Below are 27,012 nucleotides of genomic sequence, written 5' to 3'. Positions count from 1 at the left end.
TCCTGTAATATTTTTTTTCTTCCTGTGGCCCTAATCCTCTTTCGTACACCACAGTTTCATCGTCAGCTAAATTAAGTTGCGAATGAGGTCAGCAGCTTGAACACCATGAAACTTAATTTTCCACATGGACCACAACTTTGGATTTACGTCCAATCCCAAAGCTGCAGAAAGCAGACGACGGTGAAATTTTATGATCAGAGAGTCAAATCATCAACCAATAGTCAAAATAACTTTCTAAGATGAGGACTAGTTCAGTAAAGCTCAGCTTTTGCAACGTCGCACAAGATAAATGATAAAAGGAGTTTCTACTGGGTTTATGACCATTTCTCTCAGCGTCTTTCTCAGGTTGACATGAAGAAGACACCCACCTGAGAGAAAATTCTCTCACTACACACCTGTTGATTCCGCAGTTTAGCACCCGCGGTCGCAAACACACAAAAGGAAGATGGTGCATAACTGAAGCTGCAGCAGAAGTTTCAGCAGAATTGCGCGCTTACTGGCAAGAGGCCAAGAGATGTTGAGGAGCTGCAGAAGTGAAAGCGCAGAGAAGCTCATTATGAATAGCGCAGAAACAGGAAGCCAGTGGGATTGTCTGCATGCTGCTCTACTTTGCTCAGAAGAATCACGAGACGAAGTGCAAAAGTACGGGAACATTTGTTAATTCTCGATTGACTGGACAGACAAAAAAAGAAAGTTCATCAGGCAACTTTTTTTAACTTTATTTATTAATGTCAACAGGAAGGCTTTGTTCAATTACAATCAGTGTCTGGCACCTTCAGACGCACTTTATCTCTCCAGCCACAAGTGTTGATTTACAAAAAAAACAACAACAAGCAATTCAAGAATGTACAGGTATAATTTAAAACCTATGAACCCCTTTAGCAGTTAGATAGTACAATAAAAGTTCACCCTAAACATGCCGTTCTACAGTTACAGTCAGTGGTTGTCGCTACCGTTAGCTGTGAATACAAAGCTGCACTCTGACTGTTTCCCGTCAGCCAAGAGACCAAAGGATCAAAAAGTCGCTGAGTATGTTTTTGGAAGCGGAAGTACCTGCAATGTTGCTCGTAAGGCTTTTCGATCCTGATTTGTATCGGCACAGAGTGAGATTAAGATTAAGAGACGGGCAAAAAGGCATCAAAGTCCATCAACGGCAAACTGTTATGTACATGTGGATTGACTGTAGAGAGAATTAAAAAATGACAGGAACCTCTGGGGGGGAAACTGCTGACAGCGATAACGTAATGTGGAAAAACAAAATAAGAAAACTATACATCACTCTGTTAAAAAAAAAACGGTGTGCGAAATTGGTGTCTGACAGCTTGATCACACCAGCTGAATGAGGAGCGACAAAGTGACACCGATTTCAGTCCGGAAGTTACGGGCAGAACCTGGCAACGTGAAGGGGAACGAGAGAGGTGGATGGAGGTGCGTTCAGAAGCCCAGAGGGTGCGTGGACACCACGCCGCCGTTCTCCACCATGGCGGCGCTGATGGCCCGCAGGTTCTTGAAGAGCTGCTTGGATTCCCCGGAGCGCAGAGTCTGGATGTTTCCCAGGATCCTCTCATGCGCCTGCAAGAGTGACAGAGTGACCGCGATTCCCAAAATCAATTTCAGAAAAATAATGAAGCACGTTTGTTTGGCAGGACAATCACCTTGAAAGGCAATGGGAACGACAAGGAAATGTTATCTTCATTTCACAGTCCTCTGATTATGAAGATTTAGATTTTATCTTCCTACCACGACTACCATAGTAGACGTCAAATAGATTCAGACATCTTTGAGTGCATCAACTTTCAGGATTTCTTTAAATTCCCCTTTATAAACGGTTTTATTTTTCCGGTCTTTCGCATTCGGGGATAATTCTGGAAGATTTGACTTGATCGTTTGGTCCTCACCTCCTTGCACCAGGTCTCACACAGCATCTTCTCGTGCTGAGCTGAAGCGGTGCCCTGACTCAGCGAGCGGGAAGCTCTGAACACAAGAGAGCACCGTCAACATTCACATTCAGCAGGGTTTTCTTTTCTTTCTTTTTTTTAAAGGGGGGGTGGGTAGGGGTGGGGGTAGACAAGACGATAGAAGAGGATTCTGGTCCCTGCACCTGGAGAGGACGACCACCATGGCGTAGATGTCGATGGCACCGTCGGCGATTCTCTTCAGGACAAACTGTTCGTCTGTGGCAGGAAACAGAGAGACGGGCCGTGAGCTTTGGGCGAGATAAGATCCAAGTCCTCGCGCTGCAGTGCAGTGCCATTTCCCCTCCAGCGTGACTCAAAACACCACTGCCACAACTGCACGCGTCTGCACCTGTTCCCACCAACCAGCGGTGCCGAGTCACACACTCACCGATGATCTTCTTGCCGTGCTTGATCAGCATGTCCTCCACCACGGCACCAAACTGTTCGATGGCTTTGCTGGTCTGCAATCACAATGAATTCCACTCGCCGTTTTAAACATAGGAGAGGCGGCACGTGTGTTGTCACTCCGCCGTATTTTAAAGGTCCACAGAGTGTAAAATTTGTAGGGAAGCTCGGTATTCAAGGAATGCCGACTGGACTGACGTATGTAGGACACTGTCCAGGGCTTCCTTAAAAAGAAATGGCCACGCAACATGGCAGCTTACCAGGAGCACTTTTATTAATGTATTTATGGGCACTTTGTTAAGTCCCCCCCCCCCCCCCCCATATTAAAATCATAAATGAAGCCAAATTCTACACAGCGGACCTTTAAGATGTTATTTTTGGAGAGTGAAAAGAAGATGTACCAGTTCTCCGCTGTGTGCCAGCTCAGGATGGACGCTGCCCTGCAGGGTGAGACCAGTGCTCAGACCAGCCTTCCTGCACACACCAGAGCAGAGGAGACACGCTGCAATACTGCAACCACTGCACGTTTCACACCTCCCCCGCACAGACTCCCAAGATGGCGGCCCATTCACTTAAATGAAGTTGCTCACCCAGCGCACAAGTGGAAAAAGTTTTTGCATGCGCAGTAGTGTCACTTCCCGTCACATGATCCATTTAGCCAATCGGAACAATTCTGGAGAACGTCACTTACAGACTTGTCAGCACACAGCCAATCAGAACGAGCTGAGACACAGCAGCGCGTACAACGTAGTGCCGTCACGCTGGGAAGAAACCCTTTACTGATGATTTTATGGCCTTTTATCATTTTCATCATTTGATGATGAAAAGACCATAACTGAAAAATCTACATCAGAAAGATTTGATACGAATCGCGTTTCAGGTCTCAGTCGTCCCGTCAGCCGTTTAGAAGGCCTTTATTTTTGTATTGCAGTCTATGGGAAAAATGCTTTTTAGGTCCATGGGACTTTTTGTTTTTGCTTCAGTACCTCGAGTGGCCACTGGGAATAACCAGTGTGCCGCCATATTGCCAGTCCAGTATCCAGTTCTTATAATACATCCATGGTTTCACAGCATCAGAACGTGTTAGGAGCCACAACATTTAGTGTCTGCAGTGTGTGAGTGTGTGTGTGTGTGTGTACCTTTTAGCTCTCTTGGTGAGTTCCCCTGCGAGCAGCGCAGCGTTGCCCACTGGGTTCTTCAGAGCTTTCTGCAGACTCTTCAGCTGGATTCCAGCATTCTGGAGAACCAACCAACAACAAGAAGAACGCGTTAAAACAACGTTGACAGCGTCCCAGGGTTCTGAGTGTCGGAGCGACAGATCGTAGCACAATGCAACAAGGTGTTGTGGTCTCACTCTGATCGAATTTGAAAATATAAAAACTAGCAAACACTAGCGCTAAAATTAAATGAAATTAAAAACTAAACTAAACTAATAAACTGATATATGAGCTCAAGAGAATCATAAAACCAAAAGTATTTGTCAATTTTCTGATAGAATGAACTGGTGCAGGGTTGAATAATAAGTGATTACGAGGTTGCGTAAACATCCTCTAACCCCTGAACAGCTTAGAATGCCTGAAAGAAGAAGAAATGGTGGCAAACACTTCCTCTTTAGAGAGACAGACATGTGTACTTTTATAGACAGCTTACCAGAAACACGCTTTTTTTTTGGGAGGGGGATCAATTTATTTTACCTGGAAGCCATTGAGGGCGACAAACAGCCGCAGGATGTCGTTGGTGCCCTCGAAGATTCGGAATATTCTCAGATCTCTCATCACTCTCTCCACTCCGGCATCCTGCAGGGAAACGACACAGGAAGTTCACCTGGAGGTGAAATCCCCACTGGAGGAAAGGCTGCAGAGCAGGTGAAACAAGGTGCGGCTCAAGCTGCAAAGAGACATTCCCATCCTTGTGAATTGTGAAATGATGCAGCTTCTCCATTTCCCTTCCTTTTAGGCAGTCAACACCCAACATTAACATTTCTTCACAACTTGTCGAAACAAAAGGAAGTGAAGAAAGCTGCAGGGACACCTGCCAGCCGTCGTGATGCTGTGTTTGTCGGTCTGGAGTGGTTGTTCAACCACCGTCTGCATGGCTTTCTGCAGATTGCACTGTTTTCTGACCAAATTGCATTTAATTGCACCACTGTGTCCCTCACACCCAGCGCAACGGTGTGAAGAGGAGTGCTATTTGCACCTGAGCTGCTGCTGCTGCTGCTACTGCTGCTGCTGCGTTAGATGTTCAAGTGTTTTTTTTTCCACTGCTCTGCACTCAGCAGAGGTGCTCGACTGCATCAGCTGCTTTTCTTCAAGCTGAGCAGTGTTTTTTGCACCCCGCCCACCCCAATGTAAGCACTTTTTTTGTTGTCCACCTAAAGGAAGCACAAAGAGAAAGTGTGACAGACTCCTAAACAATAATTCAACAGCCCATAACAAACAACTCAGCATGTTGCGTTCATTTTTGTCTTGGCGGACAAAACCAGAGGTTAAATTTGGAAACGAGTCGAACAGTTTGCATGCGTAAAAGGCCAAACAGCCGAGGTGAAAGCGGGTCAATGAGGCGCCTTAAAAAATAAACAGAGGACAGATGAGTCTCAGCTTAGAGAGGAGAAAAACACACAAAAACCCAAGTTTAGTGTTGTTTGCACGTTTAGGATGAACGCTTCACTGACGCAGGATTCCAAAAATCATGAAAATACAATTGGCCAAAAAAAGCCTGTTGAGTTGACATCGAGAAGCAACTGTACGCTGAGGGGGCGTTTCTTTTTTCAGATTGTTGTAAAAATACAGCGAGGGGAACAGTTCCTGCAAAGAAAAGCCCCGATGGAAATGAAGTGACCAGTCTAAACACAAGCAGCCACTTTAGAAACAAACAGTTTACAGCCACATTCCCAAAGTTATATTCCAAAAATAGTGTTCCAAGGTCCTAAAAATGTTCCTCTATGGTGGTAGTATTATGGGATGGATTTAAATCTGAGATTTGTGAACAACAGTTGAGAGAAAAGGTTATTTTGAGCATATAGAAAAAGTTTTAGATCTTTGAGTTCAGCTCGCGAGAAATGGGAGCAAAAACCAAAGTGTTGCCTGTATGTTTCTGTTCAGAGTATTTTGAACTCCAGTTGATTCACATGCATCGGTCCGCCGTCCCCTACCCCCCCGCCGATCACCCACAATCTGTCATCCAAACAGCTTCTCGGCAGCCTCTATGTTTTCATGGATGAGACACAGAGCAACACTCACCTTCATGAAGCCCATGCCGCCCATCACCTGGATGCACTCATCAGTGACCGTCCATGCTGCTTCCTGCCACAAGAACAAAAAAAAAACAAAAAAAAAAACACAACTGAATGTTTCTCAACTCTTCAAAAGAACAGCCAGCAAGCAGAACTTGGGGAGTCGGAGCAGACTCAACAAAATAATAAATAAATCATGATGTCCTACAGAGGCGAAGATCTTGCTGATGGCTGCCTCGATCTGGAATTCTTTGGCCCCACTGTCCATGTTTCCACTGATCATGTAGGCCATCGACTGGATGTGAAAAAGAGCAAAGAAAATCAACTCGGCTCAACACTGACCAATATTCATCCGGTACATCTTAAACTTTCTTCCCCGAGCAGGAAAGCAAACCAAAACTTTCTGAACTGCCATTAAAACTGGGAACAGACTGGATCAACAGTATAATGTGGAAGCATCTCGTTAAAGTGGACCGGTTTCCAATCTGCACTCGATATCAATGAGGCACGAGGTTGTGTTGAGAGTTGCTCTGACCTCGGTGACGTACTGCAGCATGGCCATGCGAGCCAGCTTCTCCTGGATGGTGCCGTAGTTGTGGATCTTGCTTCCGAACTGGGTTCTGTTGGCAGCGTGATCCACCTGATGAAAATCAAGCAGACACATAAATACACAAAGGACGGCGGAAACATTGTCAAAGAGTCATCATCACGGCGGCACCACTGTGACAACTTCAAACGCACACACACTTCCACATGAAGCTGAAACTTTAGTTGTGACTTCTGCACTGAGAGGAAGTTTGGCCAAAAAACTCCAAACACTTTTCACCAGTCGCAGGAGGCGTCGAGAAGAAAAATGAACACACAACTTTGACAAAAATGCCATGGCTGGCTATGTTTCTGGTCGCGCTGTTGCACAACTCTGAAATGTATCCGGATGTGGAAGACAAATGTGATGAATGCCATGGCTGTCTCTGTAACCTTGGTCACATGTTTTTTTTCTTTGCCCTGAACTCAATGGTGTTTGGACTGGCAGTGGCTACTTTACCATTATGGCCACTGTCCTTAGAGTCAATCTGCAGGCTTCCCATATTTAGGATTCCTGATGCCTTGCTTCCACTAAATTCTATACAAAAGGATTTCATAGCTTACACTTCCTTGCTAGACATTCTTTATTGTTGCAATGGAAGTCTGCTAAATATGCTTCCATTTCCCGGTGGCTTAAAGACGCCGTGTTGTTGCTAAAACTGGAGAAAATGAAGCACACGTTGAGGGGACTGACAAGTTTTTCCGCAAACGGCAACCCTGTATTTCTTATTTCACAAATTTAGAGGCAATGCCGAATTGAATGTGTGCCTGGTGTTGCACTTTAATGTGTAAGTAACCAATATTATGTGTTGGTCATGAGGAGCCGCGGGGGCGTAGAGGGATAATTTTTTTCTTTTTTTTGTTACACTCTGTTCAGAGTGCTTTTTTTATTTGAAGTTTTTATATGTATATATGCATATGCTGTGTATATGTTGTGTAGGTATACTGTATCTATGTGGGCACATATGTATAACTTTAATTTAAAAAAAATGTGACGTGTAATTCTGCGACTGGAATTATTTTATATTAATTTTCAATTAATATAAAATGATGCTGGGGGGTGGGTCAGCAACATTTTAGCTTCTTCCTCTGCACAAATTCAGGTCAGAAACACAAAGGAACACAGACAATCTTGAGACCGACACCAACAGGAAACGGTGATAGACAAGACACAGTGAGTGGGAATTTCCCCCACAAACCCGCAGCCAACTGAAAGGGTGAGTGAGATTGTCGATGCGCAAGAAAGACACGCTGCAGTGGCTGGAAAGAAAAAGACCCACAAGTTGCGATGCAGGGATGTTGCTGCGAAGCTCAGCCGCGCTGTTGTTCCGCTGAAGCGGAACTCTGCGTTTCACAACTGCAGCTTGCAACTTACAGCCTTGCCGATGACGCCCCTCATGGTGCCTGAGAGCGCCGCCGCCATGCCGAAGCGGCCGTTGTTCAAGATGTTCATGGCCACCTTGAAGCCGCCGCCCAGCTCGCCCAGCAGACAGTCGGCCGGCACGCGCACGTTGTCAAAGTAGACCTCGGCTGTGTTGGACGCCTTGATTCCCATCTTCTTCTCTGGAGGGCCGCTGGAAGGGAGCGCAGGAAGAGACGACACGGCGCAGAATTCTAAATGAGAATCATCAGCTCAAAAACGTGTTTTTTAACGCTGAAAGGTGATTGCAGGCTCTCACTGAGTCACTCCTCCGAAACTCCTCTCCACAATAAACGCAGAGATCTTCTCCTTCATCTCGCCCGTCTTTGGATCCTTCATGGGGGTCCTGGCAAACACTGTGAAGACCTCAGCCAGGCCTCCGTTGCTGAGAGAGAAGATTAGAAGACAGTGACCAGATTGGAGTCGCCCCCCCATAACAAAACGGTTCAATACTGCTCCCTAGTGGTGGAACGTGCACACAGCCTGGTTCTACCACGCAGCATCTTGACGCCGCCGCTACTTCCTCACCTGATCCAGATCTTGCTACCGTTGAGGGTGAAGTACTGGCCGCAGTCAGACTGAACAGCGATGGTCTTGATGGAAGCAGCATCGGAGCCGCTGGCTGGTTCAGTGAGGCAGAAGGCTGCAATGTGCTCACCTGGACACGGTCAACACACACGCAGACACACGCATGACATTGTCTTGTTAATAAAAACAAGACAACTTGGCCTTTTCTGCTTTATCCTCTGTTTTTGTTTCCTTTATTCATTTATCTATTTTATAATGATACAGTCCTGTGTGTATTTACAATGATTGTATTTTACATTGTTTGACCAAATGTTGCTATATGGCGGTTGAGCTTGTTTGTCTGATGTGTGTTGTTGGGTTTTGTTTTGTTGTTTGTAGTAAATATTGTGGGTCTTTGTTTGATTTTAGTGTTGTTTTTTGGTGTAAAAATGTAGGTTGTAAAATAAGTAATTGGAAACGAAAAGGTATTTTTTAGTCAAGTCAGTGTTGCTCGACTCACCTGTTGCAACTTTGGGAAGATACTTCTCCTTCTGGGCAGGGTTCCCAAACAGCAGGATGCCCTTGAAGCCGATGGACTGGTGGGCTCCCAGCGTGATGCCCACGCCCAGGTCGTGGCTGCCCACGATCTCAACCAGCCGGGCGTACTGTGAACCCCAGAGGCAGTGAACCAATCAGAGTCCAGCCAGACCTCCACCCACAAGGCCGTGAAGCCTGTTACGTCACCAGTCTGGTCCGTGCGTGTACCTGAGTGTTGGACAGGCCGAGACCGCCCAGGTCCGACGGCACCTGCAAGCCAAAGGCACCCATCTCCTTCAGCCCCTCCATGGTGTGATCCTCTACTTTCTCCAGGGCATCGTTTTTGGCAGGGTCGTTCACTTCCTGATGCATGTGCAAGGCAGAAGAGTCACAGGAATGTCAAGGTCAAGCGACTTCAACCCGACAACGAAAATAGAATTTTAAATTACCTCAAAGAATTTTCCAACAGGCCCAACAAGCTCGCGGAGAAACTGCTCCTGCTCATCGTTCATTGCTGTCAACACAGACAGTTGTTTAGAAAAGTCCAACTGAATTTTTTTCAACTAACTTGAACTTCAACTTTGAGAGCGTTTGTTACCCCAGGGGTATGGAAACACTTGGGCTGTTGTGATCTGCCCCTTGAACATGTTCACGGCAAACGACTTGGACTCCTGGAGAATTAAGACGCACAAAATAAATATTAGCAATGACAGTTGAGGTGTGAAATATATTTTCGCCTTCTCCATCCCAGTGTCAACACATACGAATGTTTCCAAAAGACACTTTTTTGGTGCAGACAGAAATGAAAGGGGGGAAAAAAGGTACAACATTGCAGCAAGATGCCCTGTAGACAATTAAAACTGCCAGAGGCACCAGCTGAAGTCAATACACTGTTTAAACATTGGCAAAGAAAAAGGTTTTAACACACATCTTCACAAAAGATGATTTGCCCTGAGCAAGTCATAAAAACAAACCTCAACAGCTGCCTTCTTGTCAATTTTAGTGGCAGCATCAGCGCCGATTGCGTCGGTCTTCTCCAGCACTGCCTGATGGGGTGGAAAAATATGAAAATATAAGAATTTAAAATGATAATCAATATTTTAGTTAAATTCTTATGATTACTATTTGAACGATACATATCAGGGCACGGTTAGGAGCCCAAAGAACTGAATTCCACCTTTAAATGGGTGGCTCTATGTAAAGACCCAGCTATTTCATTCACTTCCATTTTAAAAATAACTTTTCCTTAAATAACTCTGGGCGGAGTACACTTAAAATAAAAATAACATTTCAACGGAGCTCTAGCGTTGCATTGAAATGCATAGAAGAGCGCACACAGAGGCTTTGAAAGCATTGCACTGGGTGCAAGGAACCTGGAGCACCCGACAAAACAAATATTGTAAATATATTGAAAAAATATTGTATCTTTGCGTCTTCAGTGATAGCATAGTACAAAACCACATGTCAATAACAATAATAATGTCATGGTTCAATTCCAAGCTGTGAATGATGTCACCATGTAGTTTAAAGTGCATGCATATCAGCTGGTAATGAAGAAATAAATCAAACTGATACCATAAAAGGTGCTTAGAAACAAATTACTTTTTTTTATTTTAATAAGGTGCATTCAAGCTGGTGTGCCGAATTAAAGTGACATTGCTTATTGATTGCATTGTACATTGTAATTTAAAATAGAGAAAGTTTCAATTATAAGATTAATAATTTCAAATTGGCTTATGCTCTTAGTTGAACTTAAAACAAGCTCCACAACTGTCAACAAGGCTGCGCATGAATGTGTCCGATTGTTGGGGGCTATTGTATGCCATAGTGTACATCTCGGCGGGGGGGCTGAGGAAGTAGCGGTCATCCGTGAGGGGCTAAAAATACAACAATATCTCGTCTCGCCTAGTCTGAACCCTGCGGAGTCACCCACATTCACTGTCACCTTTACAGCTTGGTCATGTGACCACTCAACTTTCACCTACATCCAGAGAGAGGGGACGTCAACGTTATGTCACCCCGTCACTGAATTAGGCCAAAGCAGGGGAACAATAACACTTTAAAATACCGTATAAACTATAACGAAAGGCATTAATGGGACTTGGAACAGCACTGGTTATTTTTAAGACACTGTTGCCGCCGTACCTGGGCTTGGCTAGCATATAGCCGAAGGCTTTGGGCAGCGCCAACGGCGGCGGCGGGACGCTGACCTCTGTTGCGGAGACAGAAAACAGAGGACACATTTGTTGTTTAAGAAGAAAATGACAACGACATAAAGGACAATGATTAAGTTTCATATTGCGAGTTATTGGAATTTTGCGAATGCAACGTACCCGTACAGCACCGGGGGCACCCTGAGGATGGTTCCGCGCAGTGCGGGAGACTGGCTCACTTTACGAAGCAGCATTGTTATCTTCCGATTTTCTAAGAAACAAAAATCAGAGGCGACGTCATAATTAAATGACATAAATCTTAAACAAACCAGCGTCACCGACAACAAGGCATCCTACCGTTACGTATTCCACCATTTAGCAACTAGCTAGCACGACGCGTTTTGTAACGTCAAGTGTTGCCCTTTTTGCTCTTACACAAAACTGAAAATATGATAGATTATTTCCCAATAACAGTCGCAAGTGCACTTGTTTGTTTTTTCTCTCACCTTTTCCAGGTACTGCTGGAACCGCGCTGTTGGCACCAAATGCCGATACTACTGCTTTTTATCGAGGGACAGGAGCGATTGCGACCCCGATTTGACTGGAGTGTGTTGGCCGGATACTGTTGATCGTCCTCTGACGCTCGCTGGGATATGTAGTTCGAAAAATGTCACACGCCCACCGCCACCATGTAGCTGCTTGAGGTATTGCAATTGGAAAGGCAAGCGGGGGAAAAGTCTGGATTATGACCTTTCAATGATATGAATGCATCATTTAATAATTGTTAAGCACGTTGTGGTATACAACAAACTTATTATATAAAAAAACTTTATGACACAAAGTATTCAATAGCGTAAAATAGCTCATTTAGCTTTATCTGTCATATACACGTTTGGTTTAGCATACTACTGTATATGCAATATCCATATGTGATGTAACATGGCAACATATAGTCAGTATCTTTAAATCATATACATATGGCAACCCTTTAGTCATACCAATAAAAATATAAACCATTTTAAAACTAAAATATGGCAAGTAAATTACCTTTCTTCAAAAAAACTAATTTAGAAATTTGTGTAAAAAAAGCAAGAGTTGTTCAAAGCTTCAGGTTGAAGAGACAAACATAATACAAAGGAAAATAATGTTCACGTTGACTTATGTGCAATTTGTGAAAGAAAAAGGCCCAAAACTCAATGCAAGTATCAAATTTATTCTCATACACAAAAACACGGTGGCAATATGAAATCAAGACGATGTGACATTGCTGATATTATTCTTTTTGAAACTCAGACTCTTCATTTAGCACCTTAATAGTTCGGTTATACATGATTTACATAGTCACTCGTACAAAAAAAAAAAAAAGAAAATTGGTGAATAATGACAGTTATTAACATAAAAATATGCATGGGGAGGAGGAGGAGCCTCGGGGCGTTTGGATCACAGTTACTTAATGATATACACTGTATAGAAAAAGTACCGCTTTCAGCACGTTATCTCCCCTTCTGTTAGTACCTGTGACCTATACAGTCCAACACACAGCACTCCTCACAATGAGATATATTCCATGACAAGACCTACACAGTGATTGCTAAACAAGTTCACCCGACATGTTTGGACCATCCTTTTCACATTCAACTTTGCGGATTTTGAGTTGTGTACATATGACTGGGAGATATGTATATACAGGTAGGTTCATTGTCAAGCAATGCTGGGACAAACTGAGTCCACTTATGAACTGGAGTGTCAAAATTGAGGAGGTGCAAACAGTAAGGCACTCGTTACACTCCTGTGCTGTCAACAAATCTGGCATGTTCAAGCACACATGTATTCGGCTGAAAAAACTTCAAGTACACAGTGTACCTTGTCTCGTGTTAGAATGAGGTTTGTGTGCTTCTCAGAGCCCCGACACAAGTCGTCGATCCTGGAGGGTCCTTTCACTCTTAACGCATCGCAACATTTGTTTTTCAGAATTGCAACACCAGAACACCATGAAAAACCCAATTAATACTTACAGAAGAATAATTTACCTGCACTTTAAAAAAAAAGTTACAGAATAGAATTTGAGTGAGAAAACTCACATCATGTCAAATCATAACTCACATTAAATGCTTTTAATTTTGACCTATTTTCTTTAATGACCCTGTTATTACCAAAATGTTCCAATGGTGACCTTTTCTGATTGGCCTCTGAGCGCTGACAAAGCTGCCACCGCATCCTCGTCAAAAAACAAGAGGGAACCGTGCACCTGACGTGGCGGGAGACGCCACTACATGACGTCGACAAAGAACTCGCTGGGGTTGCCCATGGCCAGGTGGAAGGACTGGCGCGACGCAGTCAGCTCGGGGGGCACGGAGCCCAGGTCACGAGTGGGCGGGGCTCCGGGAGGCCCCCCCGGGGTGGAGGAGGGCAGCGGCGGGGGCAGAGCAGGATGCATGGGCGCCGTGGGCATCTGCTGCGCGTGGGGGAGGGTGTGAGCCGTGGCCATGGCCGGGTGTGCGTGCTGGGGGACCATCATCACCATCATGGGGTTGTAGGGCAGGATGCCGGGGGGGTACGGCGACATGTGCGGCGGCGGCGGCTGGGGCATGCGGTGGTGGTGCGAGCGCTGGGTGGAGGCGTGGCTGTGCTCGCTGGGCGCCGCCGAGCCGTGGCCGCGCCTCAGGCTGCTGCGAGTGGAATACTCGGATTCGCTGCCGCTGCCGGACCGCGAGTCGCCCCCACCGCCGCCGCCGTCGACGCCCGAGGGAGACTTCTCCCCTCCGCCCACGGTGCTGCCAGGACCTTTGGTGCTGCGGCGCCGCTCGCCCTCGCTCCTCGTCGAGCCGCTGCTCCGGCTCCCTGGGGGCGTACAGGAAAAGGTTTAGCAAACACACTTAAATCATTATTAGCTATTAACAGTTCAGGGCCTCTACGCATCATTTTCCAGTCCTATCTGATAACTGATGGCAGTGAGACGCCTGCAGCTGATCATTTTGGATTCTCTTTGGTTGTTGTTGTGAGTCAAAGTAAGGCAGCGCGTCCTACAGTGAACTTTGTTCGAGCCAAAAAACATTTGGTGTCGACAGCCTTTCCGCTTAGAGTGTAAAGTTTTATTGCTACTTCAGGCATTCCAAATATTTCTGCAGCCTTGTCACTGCTAATAAACCTGGTGAAATAATTTGCCATCTTGTTTTAACATGTACGCTTTTGTGCAAGGCTGACCAATTTCGACAAGCTCTGCCGACGAGCGTTTTAATTGAACCCTGACTGCCTGCAGATGCCAGATATTGCACAGTTATAAATGTCTCATAGCACAGGGCTGCACTGCACAGGGTTTTTCACAGAAACATGCATTTTGACCAAGAAAATAATTCTTAGTATTTTTTATGCTAATGTTATTTTCCACAAACTCCCCCCAGAATTTGGTCCTGTTTTTTACAATAACTCAACTTATCTAATCATCTGTTATGATATAGAAAACACACAGATATTTTGCAAAACACCTTCTGTAATCATGAGCAAGTGACCAAAGCTGTGATTGAGCGCCACTCGCCTTCACTGTGCTGGCTGCCGGTGCTCCCAGGGGCGTAGCTGTAGCTGGTGAGCTCGTGGTACGGAGGAGGCTGGCTGGAGAAGGCATGCGTGGGGTAGGGCTGGTAGGGGAAGGTGTGCATCATCGGCCAGGGGGAGGCGCCAGGGAGGGGCAGCGGAGCCAAGGTGTCCTGGTCTGAGGCCCCGCTGGAGCCGTCATTGTCATTCAGAGACAGGTTGGCCATGTCTGGGTGGGAGAGGAGAACCAACGAGGTGTGGGTATTGTCCTGTATGTTCTTTCTTTCTTCTTTTTGCTTGTTAAAAGTTGAATTATACTAAGAGACCTGATAGGTTTCTCCCTACTCACAATTCTCACAGTCACTGAGGTCTCCAAAGACGTAGTAACACTGCTCGGAGAAGGTGATCTTGTTGACGGTATGTCGAATGAAACCGGCTTTCAGCAGGTTGCTGGCGTACTTCCTGGCTTCACGCCGGTCGCTGAATCCCTCGATGTGATGGAAGAGCCACTCTACAACATCTGAGCCTGGTGGTGGACACATTACATGTAAGATGACAGAGAACATCTCTGAACCATAAAGGACGTAAAATGAAAAAAAGACAGCCAGAATTGACTTCAACTGAAGAGACGTCAATTATTCTAAAGGAAGAACAATGAAATTGAACATTCCTACACCCATAAGGGCAAATAATTGGAAACAGCAGCAGACTTCTCAGTTCTTTTCTTCTTTTTCATTCTATCGTGGATTTGCATGAACATAAACAAACACCTTGTTTTATGCGATCGCACCTTGTGATTTTTGCAGCAGGTGATTTCAATTTAACAGACACTTGCAGTCTGGCAAACAGACATTCCAGTTTTCACTGGAGGGCTTTTTCCCCTTTTCTGCAAGTCACACGGTTTTAATTCCGAGAACATACTGCCTCCCCTGTCTCCTCAGGCGCCGCAAACTCATGAAACAACCTCTGAGACTCCCGCAGTCTTACCAAGGAAGGCGTTAGGGATTGTGATTTTGAGCCACATGCGGTCCCTGACTTCTAGGCCAGACTCAGGTGAGGCCATTGCCTTGGCCACTGACGCCATGTCGGAGTGCAGGGATAAGTTGAAGTCATCAAAGCCTGGGAGGAGAAAGAGAAGTGTTTGGTTAGAGCTGAAGAGGGCGGGCGTGGAAAAGGAAAATAAATACCACTACTTTTTCCCTGAGGGACCGGAACCACAGACGTTTAAAAGAAGAAAGGGTGCTTACGTTCTGTCTCGGTAACGGAGGAGGAGGAGGTGATGGTGCTGAGAGAGGAGCTGCCTGGAAAGGGTGGGTAGGCCCCTGTCATGGCCACGGAGTGACTCACCCAGGCTGCTGGGTCGATGGGTCGGATTGGCTCATCTGTGCACAGGGAAGAGGAGGAGGAGTTTAATTGTTTTTGTTTGGCCAATTAGCCTCACAGAAAAACAGGAAGCAGCGCTGCACGCACTTCGAGGCAGAGTGAAGTAACCCTGAGGGGAGGGGTCCCAGCACTTGGCCACGGTGAGGATGATGGGCCTGGAAAACAACACACTCAATAAGTACAATTGAAGTTTTGTGCACAGACATCAATTTCAAAAATGGTCCGACAGTGGAGGAAAAGCCGCTCACCCCGGTTTGTGCACAATCTCCCTCAGAACTCTGACGGCGTCGTCGTTGCTCATGTTCTCAAAGTTGATGTCGTTCACCTTGAAGGAGAGAGGAGATGAAAGTCAAACCACGCTGAAACAGCCTTCGGGGACGACAGCCTCTGGTCGGCAGCCACTGCGCCTCACCTGCAGCAGCATGTCTCCCGGCTCAATGCGTCCGTCCGCAGCCACGGCACCTCCCTTCATGATGGAGCCGATGTAGATGCCGCCGTCTCCCCTCTCGTTGCTCTGGCCCACGATGCTGATGCCCAGGAAGTTGTACTTCTCTGTGTGCGAGAGGACAGAGGAGCATCAACAATGCCCACGTTCATCTAAAAAAACGCTGATGGTTGAGAACAAGAGCAGAGTTCAGGAGGTCACGGACCCATGTTGAGTGTGACGGTGATGATGTTCAAGGACATTGTGGAGTCTGTCACGCTGCTGAAGGACGACGCCTGCAATGCAAATCCACAAACAGTGTTACAAAAAAACTGAAGCATCTCCGTCATTAAATCTAAAGATTATCAGAGGCAAAAATCCAGGACTAAGTGTCAGTACCCGCTCCAGACGGGGAGGGCGCTGTTTCCTGCGCCGCCGGTGGCGTTTCAGCAGCCTGGAGGCTGTGCTCTGCTCCGTCGCACTGCTGAACCTGCAAATCAAAGCACCAATAAAGAGAAGTAAAGGTCAGACAAGGGAAAGTAAAACAAGCATGACTATGTACACTACCAGTCAGAAGTTTGGACACACCTGCTCATGCAATCTTTTATTATCTTTACAACTGTCTACACTGCAGAAAGACTATATGTATATATATATATATGTATGTATATATATATATATATATATATATGTATATATATATATATATATATATATACATATATATACATATATATATATAAAAATATATATATATATATATATATAAGCAGAATATATGGAATTACACAACAAAGAAAAACACGTTCAATAACTTTAAATATGCTTTTTATGAAATGTGGCTATTTTGAAGAATTTAAATATAAAACGTATTTGAGTTCTTTTACACTTTTATTGTTTACTACATAATTCCATGTGTGTTCAGACGTAGTTTTGGATGCCTTCAGTGAGAAATTGCAATGTCAATAGTCATGAGAACGAAAGACAAGACATTCAATTCATCGGGTGTGTCAAACTTTAGAATTTCATCATATTATTATTCTTAGGTTGATGTGCATCAAACAAGATTAGATTGGTCACTTCTGCTGTGAATATTATTTTCTAATGGTTCCACTTATTTTAACCACTGCAAGCCTGGACGATTTCAGACGCGTCTACTCTGTCACCTGCTCATGGTGTCGTCGTCCTCAGAGTCACAGAAGCTGGTGGTCTCCAGTTCGCTGCTCATCATGGTGCTGGAGCTCTCGTATCCTGCCAGGTGGCGCTCCAATCGACTTTGGCCGTTCATGCGAGGACCTGACAGAACGACAGGAAAACTTTCCAAGTTCATTCAAGTCCACATTGACTAAGACGATAAAACGCCCTCTACTTATTAACATACTTCTGTCAGCCTCTTTACATTGTCGAGGTGTTTGGAAGACATAATGTCTTTTTTATCATCACCACTGTGAGCTGTTTTTTCCCTCACCGTGTTGCTCCATGCCCTCTCGGTGCCGAGGTCTCTCCCTCCTGAAGGAAACGACAGATTCGGTCTCCGTCTGCTCATCCAGGGTCTCCACACTGCCCGTCGCATTGGGACTGTTGCAGAAAAACATGCATACAAAAGAGCTTTTTTTTTCTTTCTTCTCCTCAAAGTACCAACTGATTATATCGCAACTGGTAGACTTCTGTCAAAAATTCTGCAACAGGCTTTTGCGCTGACTGTGCAACCTTGTTTTTTCCTGTTCATAAGCAAACTGCAAATTTTGCCCAGTTGAGAAAAATCTGTCTGTTTCATAACTCACTGAAAAACATTCAGCCATCTTTTTGCAGAAACGGCTTTAGTAGACGGTTCTCATAATGAGTCTGAACTCTCTTTCAACCTAAACTGCACTTACAGAACTACACTGTTAATCTCATGCGACAGTGCATTGGCCAGAACACACTGGGTTTTGATTTGGGCAGCAGACAGTCTGTTTATTCTGAGGATATTTATTCCATTCTGATGAGCCTGTGATCTACGTTCACTTTACACTTAGTGGAGACACATTTCAGCCCTTTTTCATTAACAACGGCTGCGTGTGACGTGAACGGGACACTGTGTCAAACCTGCAGAGAATTAGGACCAACTTTGCTGAATTCGGCCTCGGTTTCTTAAAAAGCTGTGTCTCAGTGAAGTTATTAGCTGCCGCAAAAGTATTTCTTGTCTTTAGTATTATTTACAATTTGTGCAGAGTTGCAATAAAACTGATCTCAGAGATGTTTGCGTGTTTCAAAAAGAAAAAGCTAGGACTGACGCAAAACAACGAAGTATAACAGTAAAAGGTGTAAATCTGTGGAATGCATTAAAAATAGAAAAATGAAACTGTGTAAAACACTCCATATGTTCAAAGCAATATTTAGAAATAATATCAATAGTAAATCCAAAACAAAATTATGAACATAAGTACCATTATTAGTAGTATTACTATTGTTGTGGTTACAAATTATAATTGTCATTATTACTATTATTTATCTTACTTGTATTTCATCTTGTTTTCCCATCTTTCGCATACTTTATTCATGTAGGCAAAATAAGCAAAGGCTTCAGCCTACACCTTTTCAGTCGATGCATGTTATTATTATAATTATTGCTTTGTTGAATATATTGAAAAAACACCAAAATAAACTCACTAAGCCAAAACACTCAGCAACACCACGCCAGACTGTAACGCTGCAAGGTATACTGTGTGATACATTTCATCATTTGCAAGTGAATGGTGTAAAGACAGAGAAAAACACGATAGACAGATTTTGTAGAAAGGTATTTTAAATTCTAGCCAGTGTGTGTCTGAAGCATTGAAAGCTTTCCAAAGAATATTGTTCCTGGTAATAGTGAGGGCGGTTCCTGCGAAGCTCAGATTCTGACCAAAGTATTCTCGCCATTGTTGTGGTAACACAACGCGGACAGGATACAGTATGTACAGTACCTGTCTTGCTCAGCGACGGGTAAATACAGGGTAACATTTAACACGGAGGAGTGTTGTGCTCACTGAAAGGAAGGAGGCCGGGAGTCCCCGATGCCCCCGGTTCTCTCTGCAGGTGGGGGCGGGAGGGGCGGAGGAGGCGGTGAAGGCTGGGGGGGCGTTTCCACCGGAGGCACCACCGCCACAGGAGGCTCTGCTGCTGGCGCGTCTGAGGAAACCAACTGGAAGAAGGAGAAGAGGGGAAAAACGCAAAGATTAAAGGGCACATCGTGAAAATGGAGATGGAGATGGAGAAACGTTGTGGAGGAGAGGGTGAGAATATGAGAGGAGAGCAAAGAGAGGAGAGGAGGCAGGGCATGAAAGGAAACGGCTACCATGTCAATTACTTTGACACGCAAACAGAGCAGCCTTTTCAGGTGGATGTCTCAAGGGCTAGGTGTAACACTATCCTTCACTTAACCTGTCTCTCTTCATTATACAGCACAAGTGCCCACACACACATACAAGCAGTTTGGGTAGATGTCAAACACACGTTTAGAATGTGTGTTTGTGATTTTAAGTGTGAAATTTTATCTTTTCATGTATTTCAGAGGCTTTTTCCGCCGGTTTGAACCCCCCCACCCCCCCCACACACACATTCTAAACGTGTGTTTGACATCTACCCAAACTGCTTGTATGTGTGTGTGGGCACTTGTGCTGTATAATGAAGAGAGACAGGTGGGGGGGGTGGGGGGGTTCAAACCGGCGGAAAAAGCCTCTGAAATACATGAAAAGATAAAATTTCACACTTAAAATGCTTGACTTCAAATTCAATTTTACAGTTTTCAAGTTATTTTTTATTTATTTATTTTTAATCTGATTTACATTTCCCGTGGAGACAAATGGAATCCATCAGTCTGCACAGACTATAAAATCGGCCTCTTTACTGCGTCGCTCCCCTTCCCTTCCCTGCTCTGCTCTCCGCACTAATCACGATGAAACACTCGTCTTCTGGGATTCCCTCCACCAGTCTTGGCCTGCAGATCACATATCAGTCCCTCTGGTCCCTCTGCTTTGTCCCTCCCCAACTCATTCTTATGCACTTAACAGATGCCTTGGCTTCAAACTGGCTGATCTGGGCCCAGGCTCAACGTTTTGTCCCCATTCGAGTTAGAAGTATTAATGGGTGGGGTGCCACGACCGTGCTGGAGGAAAATATGATAACTGTCCCGGTGGTGATGATCACCTGAAAACTGATAAGGCCAATTGCAAATTTTTTCGTTCTGTATGTGCGTCCACAAACCTTATTTTTTATTGTCTCATAAACTTCTTAATCATAATTTAAAATGATAAAATGATTGACAGCGATTTCAAAGTCTAATTAAGTATTTTAATCTCCCTTGTTTGTCAGATACACACAAACAAACAAATTACTAAAATAAATGTAAACATTTTTTTAATCTGAAATGGAATAGGAGGGAGCAGAGCTCATCTAGCCCTATCCCAGTGTTAACATACATATATTGCAATTACAAAGTATCGAAAAGAAAAAACAATACTTTTCAGTTTACATTTTGTGGGCAAGGCAAACACTCAGCAATTGGCACATTAACCTTCTCTTGTATACCGACATCTTTTTAAATTGGTCTACATTTATTGCTAGTTTCATATTTTCATCGATTTTATTTCTGAATAAAAAGGTTTTAATTAACATATGCAAAAAGGAAAAAGAATATTTGTGACTTTCCTTGAAACAGAAGAAATTGACTCAGTTAAACCCATCTACTAGCCACTGGCACTAACAAAGTGATAAAAAATAAAAAACAAACAAACATTGCAATAGCTCAGGAGGTCTTCAAGGCAGAAGCACTTCACACGTTCTCAACTGAATCCCAGATTTTCAAGGTTCAGCTTCAATTGCGTAATCAATCCTACTAGAAACCAGCGTCACCGCTGACTGTGAGGAAAAGCCAAGCAACAGAGGTCTGCTAGCACCGAGTCCAGTGAACAAAGAAAGTCTTTTGCCTGCACGGATGCCATGACGAATAAATTGAATTTGTCGTTGCAAAACAGAATGAGGGAAATGTGCCGCTGAAGATGCTCGTCTGGTTTAAAACTGGACTGACATTGGTTTTATTTTCCATTTGTCAACTGCGACAAAAGCTGCACTTCCATTACAGTTTTCTCAAAATAAAAGTGATACTTCTAAAATTTCAACAAAAGTGCGATTTGCAGGCGTTTCCATTGAATGGTGCGAATAAGATGCAATTCTCGTAAAATCTGGTCCTGCGAGATTTTACGAGAATTATGTTTGCTTTTATTTGTTCCCGTTTATTTGTTGTCAAGAATGGTTGTTATATTTTTCTCTTTGATTACTTGTAAAAAAAAAAATATTACGTTGTCTCCTCTGTTCAATCATAACACGGCATTTTCACTTGAAGAGAACTGGTCACGTGACCCCGTACGTAACGGCCGGTGACGCGCAAATGCGAAAAAAGCGTTTCCATGACACTTTTGGAATAAACCTCTACATAGACAGGTCTGAAAAACCACCTCAGGAGAGCGTAAACACCTTTTAGCCGTAATTCAGAGGTTTTTCCGAGCTTAGGTGTTTCCATTAGCAGTTTATTATTGCGATATTTAGGTTTTGCGTAATTTCTAAGGGTAATGGGAACACAGCTACTGTAAGCTGTGGAAGGTGAGCTGAAAGAAGAACAAACTAGTGGTTGCCAGGAGGAGCGGCACACTGCTTTCATGTTGTGCATGTTGTGATCAGTTTAACCCCCGAATAAAGAATCCAGTCTCGCTTGGGTTAACCGGTTCCTTTTTAAACTCGAGCCAACGTTAGACAGGAGTCTATAATGTTGCAACGTGTTACTGAATTATCCCAAGTCAAACACTTTGCGCTGACATGTTATTACAGCGTTTTTACTGCCGCTTATTAGACAGAGTTATTAGGCAGAGGGCGGTCTGCGCCAATGCAGAGGTAAAAGGGAAAGCCGTTTCTAGAAAAATCAAAACTCGTCGAGGCAAAAATTGAGAGTTAACATTCTGATTCATGGCTCAGAAACTCTAACGGTGCATAGTGAACAACAGCACAAGTCGAATGAGACCTTCCCCTACCCGGTATAGACTGGAAAACAAGAAATGAAGACTTGTGAGAATAAACAAAAGTGAAGACGTGCAGGTTTTTTGCACTTACCCATGATACCACTCTGCCGTTGAAACATGGCAGCTTGGCACTGTCGTCAGAAATCTCTTCCTTCACCACCCTGAAAAACAAAACAAAACAAAACAAAAACAGGAGAGGTCATGTTTGGGGGGTAAATATTACGGTGCTGTAATTTCCCAGCAGCGTCTCAGGTGTGTGGACAGCACAGACAACCTGAGGAAGAATAACAGCAGGCAGAACAAAGTGTGTGTGTTTTTTACTCCGCTTACTTACAGGATGTTAAGGCGGTGAACAAATGAGGCTGTACCAGTGTAGTGGTGTTTATCAGTACAATCAGCTACAATCTTTAACTTCATTTTTCAAGTTAAAAAAAAAGAAGTCATGAACTTCTCTGTGAAGGTTCTCAGTCATCCAGGTCATCTTAACTTAGAAGGGTTGAGTTGCCCAAAAGTCATGAAGCACACATAAGACACAGTTTTCATGAAATTATTAGTAGTTCTGATAAAAAGAGAACTTCTCCAACAACGGATACTGTACTGTACTCATACATAACAAGTCCACTCATAACACAACAAGAAAGTTTCCTTTTTCTTGATTATCCTCTTTAGGGTTGTAAAAGCCTTGTTTAACTTAATCCATGACTAAATAAAGACCATAAACGTGGCTAGACCTAAATTTAAATGCCATAACGGAGCTCAGTTTACAAGATCTAATCTCGATATGACTTTGCCGACTTGCAATGACCCACTTTTTCACTTTTTTACATCACTTAAGCAACCATCACTCACGCTGCTTCTACTTGCAGCATCTAAACACGAACCACAGTAATCAGACCACTCTTCTGTTGCTTAGTTGGGTCATACTGCACTTAAAGCGTATTGCCAAAACAGAACTGGAGCTACGAGGCTTTGAATTAGCTCCTCAGATTATCACAGAGCAGAGCAAACAACCATAATCTGGCTCCCCGGCCAATGACGCGGCGCTCTGGAATTTCTTCAGTCACAGCAATAAGCCAAAACACACATGCAAACTGCTGTTATGTGGCCCCTGGCCTCAATGCAAATGATACAAGTGGGCTTGACTCGATTTACATGCAGTGCATGTGATCAGGCAAACAAATTGTGCACATAGAGAGCCAGAGGGTCCACAACTCATCTGTCCCACGGTGTTTTCCTCCTCTGTCTGCTTGGTACATGTTTGTCACAAAGACAAACACTCAACTTTAGCTCTGTAATTGCCCTCCCAGTAGACCCCCATAACGCTGTCCCGACAGTTCACTGGGACACAGGCCACACAGAAGACTTCTGACGGATTCCCACATTTTCCAGCTCATCTGATCTCGTCATGTGTTTGAGTCTCAGCCCAACACCGCTGTGCCTTTGTGAGCGGCGGATGAGAGCTGGTTTGGTTTGGGCTGCTCGCATTGGGGCCAGACTGCTGTGGGAAAAGCGTTCCGAGGGGGTCCGTCTGCGAGTTGTGTGTTAGTTAAGCAACTTCCGAACCGTTGTGCTTGTTTAATTTTCCTCCCGTCATGGCATCTGAATGCCTCTAAAGAGCTCGTTCAGGCAGCGGATGAACAGATGCTACATTCTTCTCCTGAGCTCAATTGTCTTCATTCCCCCAGCCTCTGAACAAACAAGCGACCACACTCTTGTCACACACACTCTAAAAATGCCTTGAGTAATGCATTAAGAAGCCTGAAATATGCAAAGTCGGGCAAAGTTCTCTCACACAAGCGTCCTTGTCCCTCGCTGCTATTAAATCCCTCACTGCATCGAGGAATTAATCTGATTTTTACCACTCCCGACCAGTTGGCTGTACACTGAACAATATCCAATAACTTAGGAGAACACACCTACACACAATCCTGCCCCCTCTCCACTCTGCTGTGGACACCCCTAGACACCGAGCAAATGGCCACCGTCCAAGAGAATCTAGCACCAGCCCCACTCCACGAAGAAAAAAAAAAGAAAAGACTCTCCCCCACCGCCACACACACAGTTCCAGCCGACAGCTGGCCTCGTACCAGGGAAAATGAAAACACACACTATTACACACCCCTCTCCTGGGTCAAGGAGAGGAGGGAGGAAGAAGGGGGGGGGGGGGGATGTCCTCACTTTGATTGGGCAGCTGACTGGGAGACATATTCCACATTTCTAACCTGTGCTTTGCAGAGGACATTTAAATAGAGTCGACACCGTGCGTGTTGTTGGGTTTGTGTAAGCGACTACTCATTACAAGCAAACAGGGTCAAAAGGTAATCACGTGTTGCCCAGTGACACCGAGGCACAAGCTCCGACTCCACAGCACACTTTGGAATGCTGCCGCTGAAGGAGATTAGAGTGTGAACACGACAAATAAATAAAGGCTATTATTACCAATGGAGGACGCTACTCTTGCACACAGTGATAGTGGACATTCCTTCTGACCAGTGCGTTAGACATACGTGAGAAAGTGACTTGTATTCTTTACGTTGAAGTGACGGTGTCCACCTAACACTTAGCATCCCCCTACTGAACGTACAGTTCAACTAGTTCTGTGACTAATAAGACATCAGTTCAAAGGAGCAGCCCATACAGTACAGGTATACATTTCTAGCGCTTAAACACTTCAATAGCACTATTTTAAGGTTTAAGGCAATCAACAATTCTTTCACGTAGTGGACTGATTGAAAAAGCAAAGTCTTTTTGTACCACAAACTGACATTGCATTAAGCACTAAACAATATAAACTAAACAACAGTATTGCTCAATGTGGATTTCTTCAAATTACAAAACAAAAACCACAGAGAAGCAAAGTACACGGAGGATAATTGTTGTTTTTCATTCCATTTGAATAGAAACCAATTTTTAAAATTCATCCAATTTAGGCACAAGCGAAACTCCAGTGAGGTTCTAAAATGTTGATACGACAGTCAGGCAAACGCCACTGATTCACATTGTTTTTTTTTAAAGCGGCCCGATGTGAACGATGCAAATTCGTAGGTTCAATAAAAAACTCCACTTTTTATTGGACGTAGCAGAAACGACTATAATATTTTCTCAATGAATCTCTCCACAAGGCAGTTATTGACGCTGTGGCCATTTAAATTCAAATGATGTGAATCTAAGGAAGCCAGCAGTGAGCCAGCTCTGTCCAGACCACATGAACAGCCATCAGTCATCTGGCCTCTGAGCTGATACTGAAACCACTCTTGGCACGCAGCACACTGGTGCCATCCAAAGAGGAAAAAGGGGGCAAATGGCCCAGCTTGAGTAATCGTCCCAGAGTACAATGCATTTAACCTAAAACCCCGATGGTCTCACTGGGTGAATAAACCACAAACACACATTCCTCTGCTGAGGGGGGGGGAGGAAGAAAAGCACGGCAGCCACGCTGGAAAATAAAGATGAATTGATAGAGGAAGATGAGATGGTACTGTGTGAGAATTGGGGCTGTGAGAAATGGGGAGGAAGTCAGTGAATAAAAAGGATGTGTGGATGGGCCAAAGTGTTAAGAGTGCAGACAAAACCCTGGCTTCAGTCCCAAGAGGGAGACAAGGCGAGGATTTCACAAGATGATGGAGTGAAGGAGGGAGGGAGCGAGGGAGGGAGGGATGAGGATTAAGGAAAGAAAAGCTGCAGGGACAAGAGGGGGTATGTCTCCCATTGTAATGATGATGTCTTTAGACAAATGTGCCATGCTTCGTAGAATTAGTATTAAAACAGCCTCTAGGGTATTCATCACCCTTGATTAGAACTTTGCCGTGAGGTGAGTTTCAATTGTTCTGATCGAGCGAACTCCGGTGGAAAGTTGGTGAAAGCTTGTGTAAGAAATCCCGACAGTTTGCGTTCTTTTTCCAACCAACATCTATCACATTTCAGATGTATACATATATTCTTAAGAGCTTAAAACTTAACGTACCACGCGTACAATGCACAAAAATATATTCTTTTTAATCATCAAAAACAAGCGGCTCACCCAAAGTCCTGGTCCATAGACTTGAAGAAGAACTTGTAGTTTGGCTTGTTCAGGACCTGTTTAAAATCCAACAAAGTGATATTTTCGGCAGCAATGGGTATCTTCACCAAATATGGGGTCTCCTCCTCGTCGATGTGATATATTATTTTGGTTTCCGCCATCTTTAAGGTGACTTTTTCCCCCCGTCTTATTTGAAGAAAGCCAGAGTTGAGTGGAGGTAGCGTTAACTTTGTTGGCTGGCTAGCTGGCTGGCTAGCGGTGGAGCTAGCAGCTAGGTGGCTAACGACACGGCGGAGGTGAAACGATGATGGCCACTGACTGAGATTTCTTTTTTTGCACCGAGCCCAGAGAGCGCAAGTAAAAAGCCACAGCAGAGCTCGCTCAAAGCTACCCCGACTATCCGCAGCTACACACGGGCATTCCCTCTGCGAGCGAGGGCCGAAGACCGTCGGCAAAACTACATTCACACGAGCGAACTAGCGACAACTTTTCCCCAACAAAAACACCCGGGGAGGGGGGGGGCGGGGGGGTCTGAAAAGTTTTCACCACTTTTTGTGAGCCAACGCGGCGTGTGACGTCACCACGTACCCCACCTTTTTAACGCACGTATGGCAGCCTCCCCTCTCTGCGGTATTAATATTCAGAGAGGATGGTTAGTTAGCCTTCAGAAACAAGACGTTAAAAATAAAAACAATTTTATCTGTCAGTGTATTTGCCTATTTCAGTTTTTCTGGTTTTGCAAAAAAAAAAAAAAAAAAAAATACAAGAGGAAATTTAAGTAATGATAAGTTTAATTTTTTTCTCCAATATTCTAATAAATA

The 27,012-nt window shown here is 44.4% G+C and overlaps 2 protein-coding genes across 2 annotated transcripts; both read right to left on the bottom strand.

Annotated features, from left to right (window-relative positions):
- Nucleotides 1-816: 816 nt before the first annotated feature.
- acadvl (acyl-CoA dehydrogenase very long chain) lies at nt 817-11,440 on the bottom strand. The gene is made up of 21 exons (XM_076050550.1): nt 11,284-11,440; nt 10,978-11,057; nt 10,790-10,856; nt 9,619-9,690; nt 9,243-9,315; nt 9,094-9,158; nt 8,873-9,007; nt 8,628-8,772; nt 8,129-8,258; nt 7,860-7,985; nt 7,556-7,754; nt 6,131-6,235; nt 5,804-5,890; nt 5,603-5,665; nt 4,058-4,159; nt 3,503-3,600; nt 2,765-2,837; nt 2,347-2,419; nt 2,102-2,174; nt 1,899-1,974; nt 817-1,572 (listed from the first exon to the last, which is right to left on the bottom strand). Exons 2-21 carry the CDS (start codon nt 11,049-11,051, stop codon nt 1,435-1,437), a joined length of 1,974 nt encoding a protein of 657 aa, XP_075906665.1. The 5' UTR covers nt 11,052-11,057; nt 11,284-11,440; the 3' UTR covers nt 817-1,434.
- A 554-nt stretch (nt 11,441-11,994) lies between these two features.
- On the bottom strand, nt 11,995-26,720 carry dvl2 (dishevelled segment polarity protein 2). Its single transcript, XM_076050553.1, has 15 exons — nt 26,192-26,720; nt 22,262-22,331; nt 19,147-19,301; nt 17,604-17,713; nt 17,302-17,431; nt 16,535-16,625; nt 16,362-16,431; nt 16,124-16,263; nt 15,960-16,036; nt 15,799-15,866; nt 15,576-15,710; nt 15,316-15,447; nt 14,678-14,854; nt 14,329-14,557; nt 11,995-13,634 (listed from the first exon to the last, which is right to left on the bottom strand). The coding sequence occupies exons 1-15, from the start codon at nt 26,350-26,352 to the stop codon at nt 13,067-13,069; spliced, it is 2,313 nt and encodes a 770-aa protein (XP_075906668.1). The 5' UTR covers nt 26,353-26,720; the 3' UTR covers nt 11,995-13,066.
- Between the last annotated feature and the right edge of the window lie 292 nt (nt 26,721-27,012).

The sequence above is a fragment of the Nelusetta ayraudi genome, unplaced genomic scaffold (genome assembly GCF_046127955.1).
Source record: "Nelusetta ayraudi isolate G7.1 ecotype Tasmania unplaced genomic scaffold, CSIRO-AGI_Nayr_v1 ptg000128l, whole genome shotgun sequence".
Lineage (NCBI taxonomy): Eukaryota > Metazoa > Chordata > Actinopteri > Tetraodontiformes > Monacanthidae > Nelusetta > Nelusetta ayraudi.
This window is presented reverse-complemented; position numbering and strand designations above follow the sequence as displayed.

Coding starts and splice junctions, on each gene's coding strand:
- dvl2 (XM_076050553.1), bottom strand. CDS start 26,352: ATGGCGGAAACCAAAATAATATATCACATCGACGAGGAGGAGACCCCA. Junction 19,302..22,261: donor ACGGCAGAGTGGTATCATGG/GTAAGTGCAAAA, acceptor TCCTTCTTCCAG/TTGGTTTCCTCAGACGCGCC. Junction 15,448..15,575: donor CTCCGTTACCGAGACAGAAC/GTAAGCACCCTT, acceptor TTCTCCTCCCAG/GCTTTGATGACTTCAACTTA.
- acadvl (XM_076050550.1), bottom strand. CDS start 11,051: ATGCTGCTTCGTAAAGTGAGCCAGTCTCCCGCACTGCGCGGAACCATC. Junction 9,159..9,242: donor AGTGTTTCCATACCCCTGGG/GTAACAAACGCT, acceptor CTGTGTTGACAG/CAATGAACGATGAGCAGGAG. Junction 5,891..6,130: donor TGCTGCAGTACGTCACCGAG/GTCAGAGCAACT, acceptor TTTCACATCCAG/TCGATGGCCTACATGATCAG.